The sequence below is a fragment of the Rhipicephalus sanguineus genome, chromosome 1 (assembly GCF_013339695.2).
Source record: "Rhipicephalus sanguineus isolate Rsan-2018 chromosome 1, BIME_Rsan_1.4, whole genome shotgun sequence".
NCBI lineage: Eukaryota > Metazoa > Arthropoda > Arachnida > Ixodida > Ixodidae > Rhipicephalus > Rhipicephalus sanguineus.
The window spans coordinates 208,288,176-208,301,189 of NC_051176.1; the positions used below are offsets into that span (position 1 = coordinate 208,288,176).

The window sequence follows — 13,014 nt, forward strand, 5'->3', positions numbered from 1 at the left end:
CTGTTGCTGAAACAAAACAAAAACAGCTCCGCGCTAGCGGTGCCATGCCTGAAGGAAGAGCGCAGCTGGGGTGGCCTTCCTTGTTTATCTTTATTTTTTCTTTCTTTCTTCTCTCTCTTTCTCTCTGTTTCTTGTATCTCTTCTCTGTATCTGTTTCTTTCTATTCCTATCCTTTTCTGTCTATTTCTTTCTCGCTCTTTCTGTGTTATTTCTCTTTCTTCCTGTTCCATCTCTCTTTTTCTTTGTTTCTTGTTATTTCTCTTATTTCCTTCTCTTTCTGTCTTGCTCTCTGTTTTCTTTATCTCTCTTTCGTGTCTGTTTCTTTCTCTGTCTTTCTATCTTTCTTTCTATCTATCTCTCTCTCTCTCTCTCTTTCTTTCTCTCTTTGTATATGTTTTTCTGTCTTTTTATCTTTTTATGTCCTAATTCCCTTTATTTCTCTCTATTATTCTCTTCCTCTTTCGTCTATCACTTTCTTTCTCTCTCTCTCTGTCTTTTTCGCGTCTTCGTTTTCGTTTGACACTCGCACCTGCTGTACTCGGTAGCGGGACGTGCCCACTTCTTGTGGCGCATGTCCACCTGAGAAAGTTTGCACGACGGAGCAGAAGTTACCGACAGCTTAAACAGCTTCACTGTTAAAATGCTTACACGTTGAAAAATTCCGGTTTCAAGATTTCCGAACATTTTTGCCCTATAGAGTACGCGCAGCACGTAAAAAGATATGGGACGCTTCAGCTGTGCAACAGAATAACGGATCGGTTGTTAAAATGCGGTTTGATCATTTATTTATCAAAAATATTCGTTATAACTGGGACTGTCCCTCAAATAGACTTTAGTATTCGCTTGTGGTTTACATTATAGCGCAGATTGCCAGAGGTATCTTCATCATCAGCTTGACCACCCTATCAACCCGCCAAAGATCTTGCGCTTCTGAGTGTTAATGTCGCAAGCATTATTAACAAATTTCCGCAATTTTTTGCTAGTTTCTTCATGTTCTCTTCATGTTACTTGTATCATAGAAACATGGCTCCACGATGTAACCAGGAGGCATGACTCTGAATTCATGCCTCCTGGTTACATTGCTCTCCGGTATGATCGTCAGAATAGGAAAGGGGTAGTGTCGCCTTGCTTTTGCATTAACATTTTAACTAAGTTTTTAACAGGCGGTGCTAATATTGAATCATTTTGGTGCAGACTATACTAGTGAATAAGCAGACTTAAATACACGCGGTCTTTATCCCCCCCCCCCACCCCTGATAGCCTTAAAGATATTTTTGTTAATATTTCACATTCCATGCATGACCATAACCTTGATAGTTCAAATGTAATTTTTCTGGACGACTTTGTTCCCGGTATTTACGGGCCTTCCCTTGCGTATTCCGCCTATAGTGCCTCTGTTTGCAGATATTTAAGTATCTTGTCTTTGTCACATAACCTAATACAATTAGTTGAGAAAAATACGCGGCAGAACTCCATAATTAGCTTAGTGTTTATTAGTGACAGTCTTGCTCATTCAGGTTTCAGATATGAGATCTTGGAAGGAATCTCGAATCATAACACAGTTCTTGTGCGCATTAACTGTCACATTCCACATAAAAGCTTCACTTATACCATGTATCATGATTTCACTAAGGCTGATGACACGTCTCTCACTGACACTCTGGCAGATAACTCCGACCAATTTGTTTAGCTCACTACCGAGCGTTGTGTTGACGGTCTGGTTGAATATTTTAAGTAGTTAAAAAGGTAAATTCGTGCATCAATCATTACTCTCCGCTGAAAACTAAGAAGATAAGTTATAACCATCCTTGGATTAACGGCGACATCTTGCAGCCACCACGCCGTGCCTGCATACTACATAAATCTAAACAATCTAGCGTCGAGGCTCGCGCCTCCTTTGAACAAGCCAAGGAACACCTTCGCGCCAGTACTAAAAATGCTAGAGATTTCAATTCTTTAGTGCAATCCCCCCTACTTCTCAAATCAAATCCTAGCAGGTCCTGCACATCTCTCTTACCTAGTACGACTGACAGTACCCCCTTTAAAATTAACGACGCTATAACTAGCGGGCCCATTGTAGTTTCGAATATGTTGAACTCGTAGTTACAGTCTGTTTTCACCCGCAATAACCTTATAGTTCCAAAGCTTAGTTATGTTGCGCCGACCAATAAACTAGACGATATCGTATTAAGCTCTGATGGGGTCTTAAACCTGACGCTGAACCTTGATGCTGAAAAGCACACAGGCTCTGATGACATTCCAAATTCTTTCCATGCGCGATACTCCCTATGGACAGCATAGTACCTTATAGTGATCATTCTAAAAAGACAGGGCGTGCAAACACGGACACAAGAAAGAAGTCACGACACCACAAACGCCGTTTGTGGTGTCCTGACTTTTTTCTTGTGTCCGTGTTTGCACGCCCTGTCTTTTTAGAATGAATACTTACCAACCAGCTCAGCTCTCTGTTATTCTAAGCTTATAGTAATGAATCAGAAATTCTTAGACTTTGGTGTATAGTATCATGTTCATAGAAAACGGCCAGAGAACTTTCTTTGTATAAATAAGGCGATAAACAAATTCTCTCTAATTACGGACCGATATCTCTTACACCTCATTCTTGTAAGATCTTAAAACAGAACAGTCACAAACATATAACCGAATTCCTTGACTCTAATAATGTCGTAACATCAGGTCAGCGTGGTTTCCGTTATTGAACTGCAACACAATTCGTCGATTGTGCGCATGACGTTACTTATAATCTAGATCTAGGTGAACAAGTAGATGCCATTTTTATTGATATCTCTGAAGCGTTTACTCGGCAATTCGGTCTAAGCTACTGGTAAAACTAAACGCCGTTCTCAATAACCATCGTATTGTTTCTTGGATAACCAGTTTTATTCATTATCACTCACAATTTGTCTTTCTCAACAGAATTGTCCCTAGTTGACGCCCCTTTCGGTGTTCCTCAGGGATCCGTATTAGGCCCTTTATTATTTTCACTTTACATTAATGATTTGCCTCATAGCACCTGATCTAATATCATACTTACACACACGACTGCGTTCTATATGAATCCATCAATTCAACTGATGATCATTACCGTCTTCTACAATCCCACATGTCTTTTAGCGATTGGTGCAAAACGTGGCAAATGAATATTAACTTTTTAAAAGCATCAGGATGTCATTTACCAATGGACGTAACCCCTTCTCTTATGACTATTTTTTTACATGGCAGCTAATGTAAAGAAGAGTCTCGCAATACAAATATTTAGACTTCATTCTCCGAGAACAACTTTCTTGGACTAACCACACTGAATATGTAGCCGGCAAAGCTCTAAAAAAATTAGGCTATTTGCGCTGCACATTACCTCGGACCCCTCGGTACACTTCTATATAAAACACTCATTCGCACTGTTCTTGAATACGCGTGCATGGTCTGTTTGCCCTACAAACAATGTGAAATATGCTGTCTCGATAACAGTCAATGAAAGTATATCCGTTTCACTTTCCATAACTACAGCCAGAGGTTCTCACCGACACTAGCCCTACAGTAATCGAATATTAAATCAATATTAAATAACTACTCTCGCGCTATGAAATGGAAGCTTTAAAAATTTTACATGCAAATATTAACGCCGCCTCCGGCCTCTCTTACGGTAACCTCATCACATTTACTAACCAAAGATTAGCTCCCACGTCTTGAACGTGACATCTTTCTTTGCTCGTAAATGTGTATCTAAATACACTTTCTTTCCACGTGCAATAGAACTTTGGAGTTCTCTTTCTGGTAACACTCACTCTTTACGACTAAAATATTTCAGTTTTAATTGAAGAGCATCTTACCAACATGTAGACTACCTTATTTTGAATGGCAACCCACAGCACAACTTCCGAGACCAGAACGATAAGAAGAAAGGCAAACGGCACCTTGTTCGTCCCTCTTATTGTCCTCGTCTGGGCAGTTGCGTTGTGGTTCACCATACATCACAAACTCGCCCAAATTTGCACGTTACTTCATTTTTATTATTGTTCTCTTGTGTGTGACCCGCCACGGTGGTCTAGTGGTTATGGTGCTCGAATGCTGACCCGAAGGCCGCGGGATCGAATCCCGGCAGCGGTGGCCGCATATCGTCGGCGGCGTAATGCTAGAAGCCCGTGTGCTTCGATTTAGGTGCACGTTAAAAAACACATGATTGTCGAACATTTCCGGAGCCCTACACTACGGCGTCCCGCGATCGTAATCATATCGGGGTTGGTTTTCGGACGTAAAACCCTATTACTCGTGTGTAGATTTGTTTTAGCATTGTAGTATTGTCATGCATTTTAATGTGCGTATAGCACTTTAGAGGCCCGGCTTGTCGTCCATCCACCGTCTCATGTCGCATGGTCACGCAGTGGTCAATGAAGGCCTAAAACAAGGGCAACAAATCTCAAAACCAGTGCAAGATAAACTAACAAGGTCTAAAATATTATAAACTTCAGAAATAACCGAGAATTAATCGCAATCGCTTACCTAAAATCGCAAAAAACGCTTCTGAAACCTGCGGCTGGTGCCCGTGCCGTGCAAGAAAGGGCGCCACCACCTCGGTAAGCGCGTCATCGACGAGGCGGTGGCAAGTACCGAGGAAATCGCTGGGTTGCCCCTGCTAGGCACTTCCTCAGGGTTCACGGTAGTGCACGGAGTTACATTAAGCGCAGGATTTCTTTCTTTTTCCTTGTTGTGTTACTAGCATTATATAACTTTCCCATTTCTGCCGTATAGCCTTAAATAGGGCTGCAGTATAAATAAATAAATAAATAAATAAATAAATAAATAAATAAATAAATAAATAAATAAATAAATAACGCTGATAGTGCGTACGCCTCTCCAAGCAACCAGCGCAGCATGCTGCGCTCGCCCACTAGTGCGCACACTATGCTTGCGCACCACGTCGGAAGTCGCGTTACTTCTCGGCTATATTATAAGCGCTACCATATCCAGGGGTCAACGCTCGCGCAATATTATTGCAAAAACGGCAAGGGTATACATCAACCGAAAAAAAAAAAGCTACATGAAATGTTTCCACCTGTGTGTCGTTGGTTCTAAGTCGTGTACGTGCAGTGAATTAGGCCTATATATAGTTACGTCGCCTCCTTTACTGTTGCTGTCATTTTACGCAACGATCTTATGCACGTGCTTTCATTCCCACGGGCGTACACTTCTCCACCATATATGCTGCAATATATGGCATACTAGCATTTACGATGTCGAGTACCTGCAAGTCGGCGAGTGTTTTTTTTTTTTCTTTTTAGAGCAGGGGACCCTGATGAAGTATTGAATTATAGAATACTGCATTCTAGCTGATCCGGTCCGGTTATGGTTGTTTATTAGGAAAGTAAAAACAAATTGAACCAAGCCCGTTGAAGTACGCTTTACAGCAGTCGCTGTGGTGATCTTTATTTTTTATTTTTTGCTCTCTTCCTTTTGCCTGATAATATCTGGGAGATGAGGCATGTTGTATTAGAACGGCTCCACAGCAGCAGCTTAATCTAGCAGCGGCGTAGCCAGGGAGGGAGGGAGGTCAACCCCCCCCCCCCCCGAAAATTTTTAATTTTGCTTGCGTATATATCACGCACACATACCAACACACGCACGAACATACATAAAGTATGGTTGACCCCCCCTACCCCCCCCCCCCGAAAAAAATTTCTGGCTAGGCCTCTGTAATCTAGAATATAAAAAGACAAAATTCTAGAGTGATTTACAACGGAACCTGCAATTTATTTTTATCCGGCTCCACTTCCTAAAACGCTCGTGTTGATTTCGCCACGTAAGATTTACGGTGGCCCACGTGCTTTATCACGAGCTGCAAACAATCCGTCACCGCTGACGATTTTAGCTTCGCTTTACATTTTGTGGTATATCTGAAGGGTTTTAAATCGGCGCCATCGCATTTTCTATTCATCTCGGTGACAAATGGAACAGGCTTTTTCTTTGTGTTTTAGAATTACTTTTACTCGACCATTTTGAGTTGAATAACACATTGTAACGACATGCGAGATGATAAGTTCAGTTTGATTGTTTCAGCCCCCAGAAAATGTCCCGCCTGCCCGCGCAGAATGCACTATATAAAAAAGATAAGATTAACCGCCGTGCTGCAGACCGATACAAATACAGCATGCAGAAGGCAAATAACACAAAAAGAAAAGAAAACGTGAGACGTTCATGCGCTTTTACGACATAAGCACAGTGAATGTTATGAAATAAAAGAAGTGATATTGTAACAATAGAGCCACTCGAATTTCTTAAGCGCTAAAGATGAGCAGGCGTAAGAAATGCTGAAAAATGTGATTGATGAACGCCATCTTGCAAATAATGCACGAAGGTAATTTGAACGAATGACAAGGAATGCGTGGCTTCATATTCTCTCTGTTTATATTAAGTTAAAAGGTACACTAAAGGGAAATGTTAAGTTGAGCTAGACTGAGAAATTATGCTTTTGTACACTGTAAACCTTTTCATACCCATAAGGGTGTTTCGATCACTGAAACAGCTTTCCTACGCCCTTATTTCTGACCAATTTTTAAAGAGTGTAAATACGACCCAAACGCCCTTTGCACACCCTTATTTCAAATAAGGGTGCACGAAGGGCATATGTTCAAATATAACACGCTGATAACTGGTACGGTGTGGGGGTGTTTCTTGAAATGTTAAACCTATACATTTTTGTGAAGAAGTTTCGGTATGGTACCCTGGCAACTGCTTTAAGCTGTTGAGCCTCAGTTGATCGTTGTGCGCACACACGCACTGCTACAACACTTTATGATATAGCATGCAAGCACAAAATAAGCACAGTTGCATCTGGCATTTTCCCAGAGTGGGTGGTGAATTGTAGCTATAGTTCTCCCCTGGAAGAACTATATACTATGGGATTAGCTTTATAGTGCTTCAGGAGGAAGGGAAAAAAGAAGAAGCGGGGAGGGGGGTGCTTTATTTGTATTTTTGAAAGGGACCCGCCATGGTGGTCTAGTGTTTATGGTGCCCGACTGCTGAGCCGCAGGTCGCGGCGGCCGCATTTTCGATGGAGGCGAAAATGCTTGAGGCCCGTGTACTTGGATTTAGGTGCTCGTTAAAGATCCCCAGGTGGTCGAAATTTCCGGAGCCCTCTACTTCGGCGTCTCTCATAATCATATCGTTGTTTTGGGACGTGAAACCCTAACAATTATAATTATTATATATTTTTGAAAGGGTGTTTGGGTGTATGTTTGCTGAAACACCAAATTCCACTTTTGCTATAAGGGTGTAGTCTTCATATGACACTCTTGAAAATTGATGCATAAAGGGCGTAAGTCCGCGAAGTATGCCGGTGAAAAGGGTGTTATCCTGCTTGTTACACCCTTTTCGTAGGGCGTATGGGTGTGAATTACAGACACCAAAAAACATCTATATGAGTGTAATATGGTTTACAGTGATAAAATTCACCGTTCTTAGCAAGAGCGGAGCATTTGTAAATAAACGTTGCTTGTGCTGTCAATAGTGCTGAAATAAACAAAAGAAATGACTGTGATATCCAGCGTCAAGGCGGCACTTTCGCTATACTTTCGCTGAGCGTTGTGCTGAAGTTTGTGGAATGTTCCGTTGGATCGCAGTGTTCCATCGAAGGCGAAAGAGTGCTTGCTGTCGATCATCTCCTAATATACGGTCTGTAGGTTTTCAGAGGCGAATGAGTGGAACAGTTTTCTTTTCGAATCACATTTATTTTCCCTTTAATTGTAAACAGACTTTCAAGCAAGCCGGCGTGTGAAGAAGGCAAGTGTTTGTGCGCAGCAGACATCTCTGAAAGATATCTAAGAGTGATAAGAGCAAGGGCCGTGTTTCGATTATCAAACGCGTGTAATTCCGCTAGCGTTCGCCGTAGACTCGTGCACAACTGCTACGCCACAACTAAACGTCGATATCTGGGTGGATTAGGGGATCTTTAACGGCTGCTTCGCCGACGCTTGGCCGCTCAGCCTCGCCGTAGCACGGCTAGGTCAGCTAGTATACCCCCCAGGTATTCGATATTTGCGCCAATAGCGCCAATTTGTCCTCTGGTGTTTGGTAGGCCAAACTGTGAAATAAAAAAACAACAAAAAATTTCTGATGCTGCTATGGCAACGCTTTTGTTGATGAGAGAGGAGGAAATGCCGAGCTGCTTGTCGTCTGCTATGCGCTCGATGAGCGCGCGACTGCCTTGTGAGCCGCAAAGGGAAAAGACACTGCTTGCATTTTTTTTTCAGGTTGTGTTGCTGCGGAGCGTATTGTTTTCGACAGCTTTCGGTTGCTAATTTTTGCGAAATCTCAGCACGTGCACAAAACAATTGTTTGGGAATATTTGTCAGTTGAATACGCGCGAGCCAGCATGCCCTGACGCGTGAAATTTTGTTTCGGCAAGAAAAAGGAGTAGTCAGAAAATGTGGTTTACTCACTTATTTTATTAGCAACGTATCGAAAACGGAGACATTCAGTACATGCCACAGTAGCGTATAGCTGCGTATCACGTATAGTAAGTAAAAATGATCGCGTGATACAGAGATGGGACGGCGATTCATGGGAGACGGAGCCGGCTGTGGTGGGGTCGCCTTCTGAAAATAAGGACAAATGAGTAACATTCAAGCTCGCATGTTGGACTATTGCTTAAACAAATGCCAGCACTGTTTCCGTAAAATGGCGAATCTAACTCGGACTGGTCAGCTCCGATTGTATATCGTTGCACGTCGTCAACTAAAAATGCTCCCTTTAAAAGGCATTAAGCAATACTCCAAATTTTATAGTTGTTGTACATTCCCGTAACATGTTAATCATTGCTGGTTTCTCACTAGCTGTCTAAGAATATTGTAGTATAGTGAGTTCTTTGGCCTTACCATTCTACACTGTCCACAAGAGGAAATAAATAGCAATCATTTAAAAGCTGCTGGGCGCCGGCACGCGTACTCTGGCTCCTGTAAAATTTCTACTATACAGCGGCAACCAAACTACGGAGATCATTGCAGCACGTGACAAGGTTTGGCTTGGTCGTATTGAATTGAATTGTGCGGCTTTACGAACCACGATACGTCCATGTGACGCGCCCTAGTGAGGGACTGTGGTCTATTTTGACTATCGGAGGCGAGTATAAGATTAGCCCGCATCGAAACACGATTTGATCCCGCGACGTCGTGTTTCACTGCGCAGCACCATATCCGATACCCCATAGCGGCGGGTTCCTGTTGTATCGTTTGCTGCAACGCCAAGAGCGCTGCGTCTTCTACGAGCGTGAATTCGCTCGTTGTGAAAAGAAAATATTCGCATATTTAGCTGCGCCAGCATTCTGGAACACCGTGCACCGCACATGATCGTGCAATAAAAAAAAATAAAAAAATTTAGGCAGCTGCTCACGAGTGGTGGCAAGCCTGAAGGTAGTGCGGAGCCGGGCTGCGTTCCTTGTTTTTCTTTATTTTTCTCTTTCTTTGTCTCTCTGTTTCTTATGACTTTCTTGTCTATGTTAATTTGTATTTCTTTCTTTCTTTCTCTCTCTATATCTATTTGGTTCTCTTCCTTCCCTTTCTCTCTCTATTTATCGCTTCTTTCTTTCTCTCTCTCTCTCTGTCTCTATTTCTTTCTTTCCATTTCTTTCTCTCTCTCTCTCTCTCTCTGTACTCGTTTTCTCTCCTATCAGAGTTATTGCATCCCACGCCGGACAAATTGACGCACGTGTTCGGGGAGCGAAGCAGAAGATGAAGAATAGGACGAACAGGGCGCGTGCTTGTTCATGATGATGATAATTTTGTTCGCGACTAACGGGGATTGTTCGAGCTTAAACAGTGCCGTTGCTAAAAAACCGAATAGCACGCAATGCCCGTGGCGCACGCGGAAGCCAATTTCGCGGCGTAATGCCACGCGGAGCCGTAGCAGACGACGAGGAGAAACAGAAGCTGTTCACTTTTGCGCCGTACCCTGTATTTTGGTTCTCCAACCCTACCCCCTCCCCCTCCCACTTCACCTCGCCCCTTAGGTTTCTCGTCACTGCACAAAGCAGAAAATACGCGTCCCTTCCATGATGCCCAAAAGCAACAAGCCGACCGTACATACCTGACACTGCGGCGAGCCTGTTTTGGCCCGGGTGGTCTTGAGCCGAATCAGCCGTGACTTGTGCCCGGGAGGGTCCTTGAAGATAGGATAGATATAAGTCACGTTTAGGTTGGTAGCGAAGGAAGACCGTAGCATGAAATCTCAGTGTACTAGGGCACAGTTGAATTCATGCCTAAATATGGCATGTGAATTATGCATCAGACAATAAGGTGTGCGAAAATCAACTAAAGAAGCAAAGGTAGTCGAAACCTCTAAAACCTTGTTTTCTTACCTTCATCGATCAGGGACACCACTTCCACTGCAATAGCGGGAACAGCCGTCAACAACTGCCGCGTTCTGGCCAGGTCGGCGTAAGCGCATTCAGTGAAGTAGTACGAGCAGAGGTGGTAGCCGTTGTACTGCACATTTGCTTTCACGCCAGCCCCGCCAGGTCTCCCCTTTTGGCACGTGTCATTCCACCATACGTCACACCTAGAAAATGGAAGAAATACCACCATGGATATCAATAAACAACACGTAAAAGCGAAACAATTATTGTGACTTGCAAAGCAGTCACAATAAAAGTCACGAGTGCAGCTCGGCCGTCGCGCAGGTAACTCCAACTTCTTGTAACACGGAATGCAAGCGGTCACTGCTACGTAAATGGTTTAGCGGGCCTTCTTTCATGTTAATGAACAGTCAAAGGTGGTAATGTCAATACAAGAAACTGGGCTTCGGAATGATTTAAAGCCAAACCTGTTCGTCGAAGAAGCGTTTATTTAGCACATTCGGTACACATGATTTGTAAGCTTTCTTCTCGTGGAAAATAAAAAAATTAAGAGCAACGGCTAACACAGACGATACCGAAGCGAAATTTCTGTCTGCACGTCAGCTGCCTGCAATCGGCTCACGAGAAACTGCCGACAAGTAGCTTTACATGCTTACAACATTACGGGCGCTGTGCCAAACCAAAAAAAAAAAAACACTGTAAAGCAACAGCGGAAAATTTTCCAGTTCGCCCTGTAGCTTTTTTGATAAGGATAGCGCTTGCTTCTTCGTAACGACCGAATAAGAGGTGTGCTTACCGGTCGCTGGGAAGCGGAAAAATGTCGCTGTGCTGTTCCTTCCTGAGCTGTCGCACCACACAGAAGCGCAGCATGCCTTGTTTGCGTAGTTTTCGGACATTTTGAGCACGGTGGCACTCACAGACACCAAAATTTTCCCCTTCAAGGCATACTACGCAAATTCTACACGTGCACACAGTGAAAGCGGCAGGAGCAGACGCACGGAATGGCAGCAGCAGAGATAAGAGCGAAAGCGCCGCCCGTCGGCGCAACGAATGAAGCGTCGAAATAAATATATCGGGTGTCAAAAAAATAGCCAAGAACACATTTTATTTCTACACATAATTGCATAACTTTACTTATTGATGCGTAGGTTGAAAAAAAAAAAGGCCACACATGCAAAAGTTGCTGAATTTTTGCTTCCTACCAAAACAATGGCGGACGCTTTATTTCCAATACCGAAACTAGTCGAAGTGTCCGGCCCCTGGCCGTAGTGCGCCGGCTGGGCCGTCTGGGCGTGCGCTTCAGCGCAAGCGACAGGCTGGATCCAGTCATCCAGTAGATGTAGCTAGACGGCGGGCTGCGAAATCTCAAGCAAAGGCAAAGTTGCCTGCTGAAACACCGGGCCAGATTATCACGTTATAGGGAAGCCACAATTGCTGAGAACTTTATGGTCCATAAGACCGTCTCCGTCGGCATTCAAGGAACAGAAATATACACACCATTAGGTTTGCAATAAAGCCAAGGTTTAATGAAACACTGTGTGTATAGTCTTTCCATAACCAATCCAAACATACCTTTCGCTCGTGATAACTAGGTTCACAAGAGTTAAACCTCAGCCAATTTTCATTAAACTGACTAATTATATAAATTGTAGGACAATATATATTAGAGCCTCGTATATAGATCCATGTCGTCTTGATGGTTGAGCGTGAAGTGCACTTTGGAACTGCGAAAATGAAGGCGAATATTAATCTCTCTCGAAGGATATCTAGCTGTCTGAAATCTTTCAACGCGTATCGACGATTTACGGACTGCTAGACGTATGCATAAAAAGGTCCAGCGCCGGTTGGATAAGCTCGAATTCCAACGCTGGACTGCTTTCTGCGAGTCGCTCGACCCTCGTAAGCCTTTATCGCAGCTATGGAGGACGGTACGAGGTTTGCGGTCATCCCCCGTTCAGAGGTCGCCATTCAAGGCTTTAGGCGTTTACCAAAAGCGACCAGATATTGACGTAGCAGAAGAATTCTGCGCCAGATTATCTGGACAACCTACAGCACCCGACAGTTTACCACTTTCGAACAGCTGTCCACCACCACGTGACCCCCGCATGGACCTCCCCTTCTCCATCCAAGAGCTCAAGGCAGCACTCGCTTCGTGCAAACGTTCGTCAGCACCAGGACCTGACGGAATCTCCTACAGAGCCCTGTGTCATCTGGGTGAGCGCGCGAGAATTGCTCTGCTTGAGCTATATAACGAATCTTGGCAGGAGGGCACACCCCCCTTAAGTTGGAAAACAAGTCGTTTGGTACCACTGTTGATGCCTGGTAAGTCACCGCTGGAACTAGCATCATATCGTCGATCGCATTGGCTAGTTGCGTGGGCAAAGTGATGGAGAGGATGATCCTCGGACGCCTGGTGTGGTACATGGAATACAATAACATCTCCCCAGATACCATGGCCGGCTTTCGCCATGGTCGATCATCAATTGATAGCGTCATCGACCTAATCACCTTCGTGGAGCACGAGAAAGACCGCAAGCGTCTTTGCGCTTCTTTGTTCATTGACGTCAAAGGGGCCTATGACAACGTTACCAGAAGACGTCGGAGTGGGCGGTCGAATGTTTAAATGGATATGCAGCTACCTCTGCATGCGA

The 13,014-nt window shown here is 43.9% G+C and overlaps 1 protein-coding gene across 1 annotated transcript in view; it reads right to left on the minus strand.

Moving 5' to 3' along the window:
* Positions 1-10,619, minus strand: part of LOC119381360 (uncharacterized) — a 50,221-nt gene extending 39,602 nt beyond the window's left edge. The window contains exons 1-3 of the mRNA XM_037649221.2: positions 10,367-10,619; positions 10,096-10,170; positions 8,454-8,609 (exon numbers count right to left, since the gene is read on the minus strand). Coding sequence (XP_037505149.1) covers positions 8,454-8,609; positions 10,096-10,170; positions 10,367-10,592 — 457 coding nt within the window. The 5' untranslated portion in view covers positions 10,593-10,619. The remainder of the gene's footprint in view (positions 1-8,453; positions 8,610-10,095; positions 10,171-10,366) is intronic.
* Between the last annotated feature and the right edge of the window lie 2,395 nt (positions 10,620-13,014).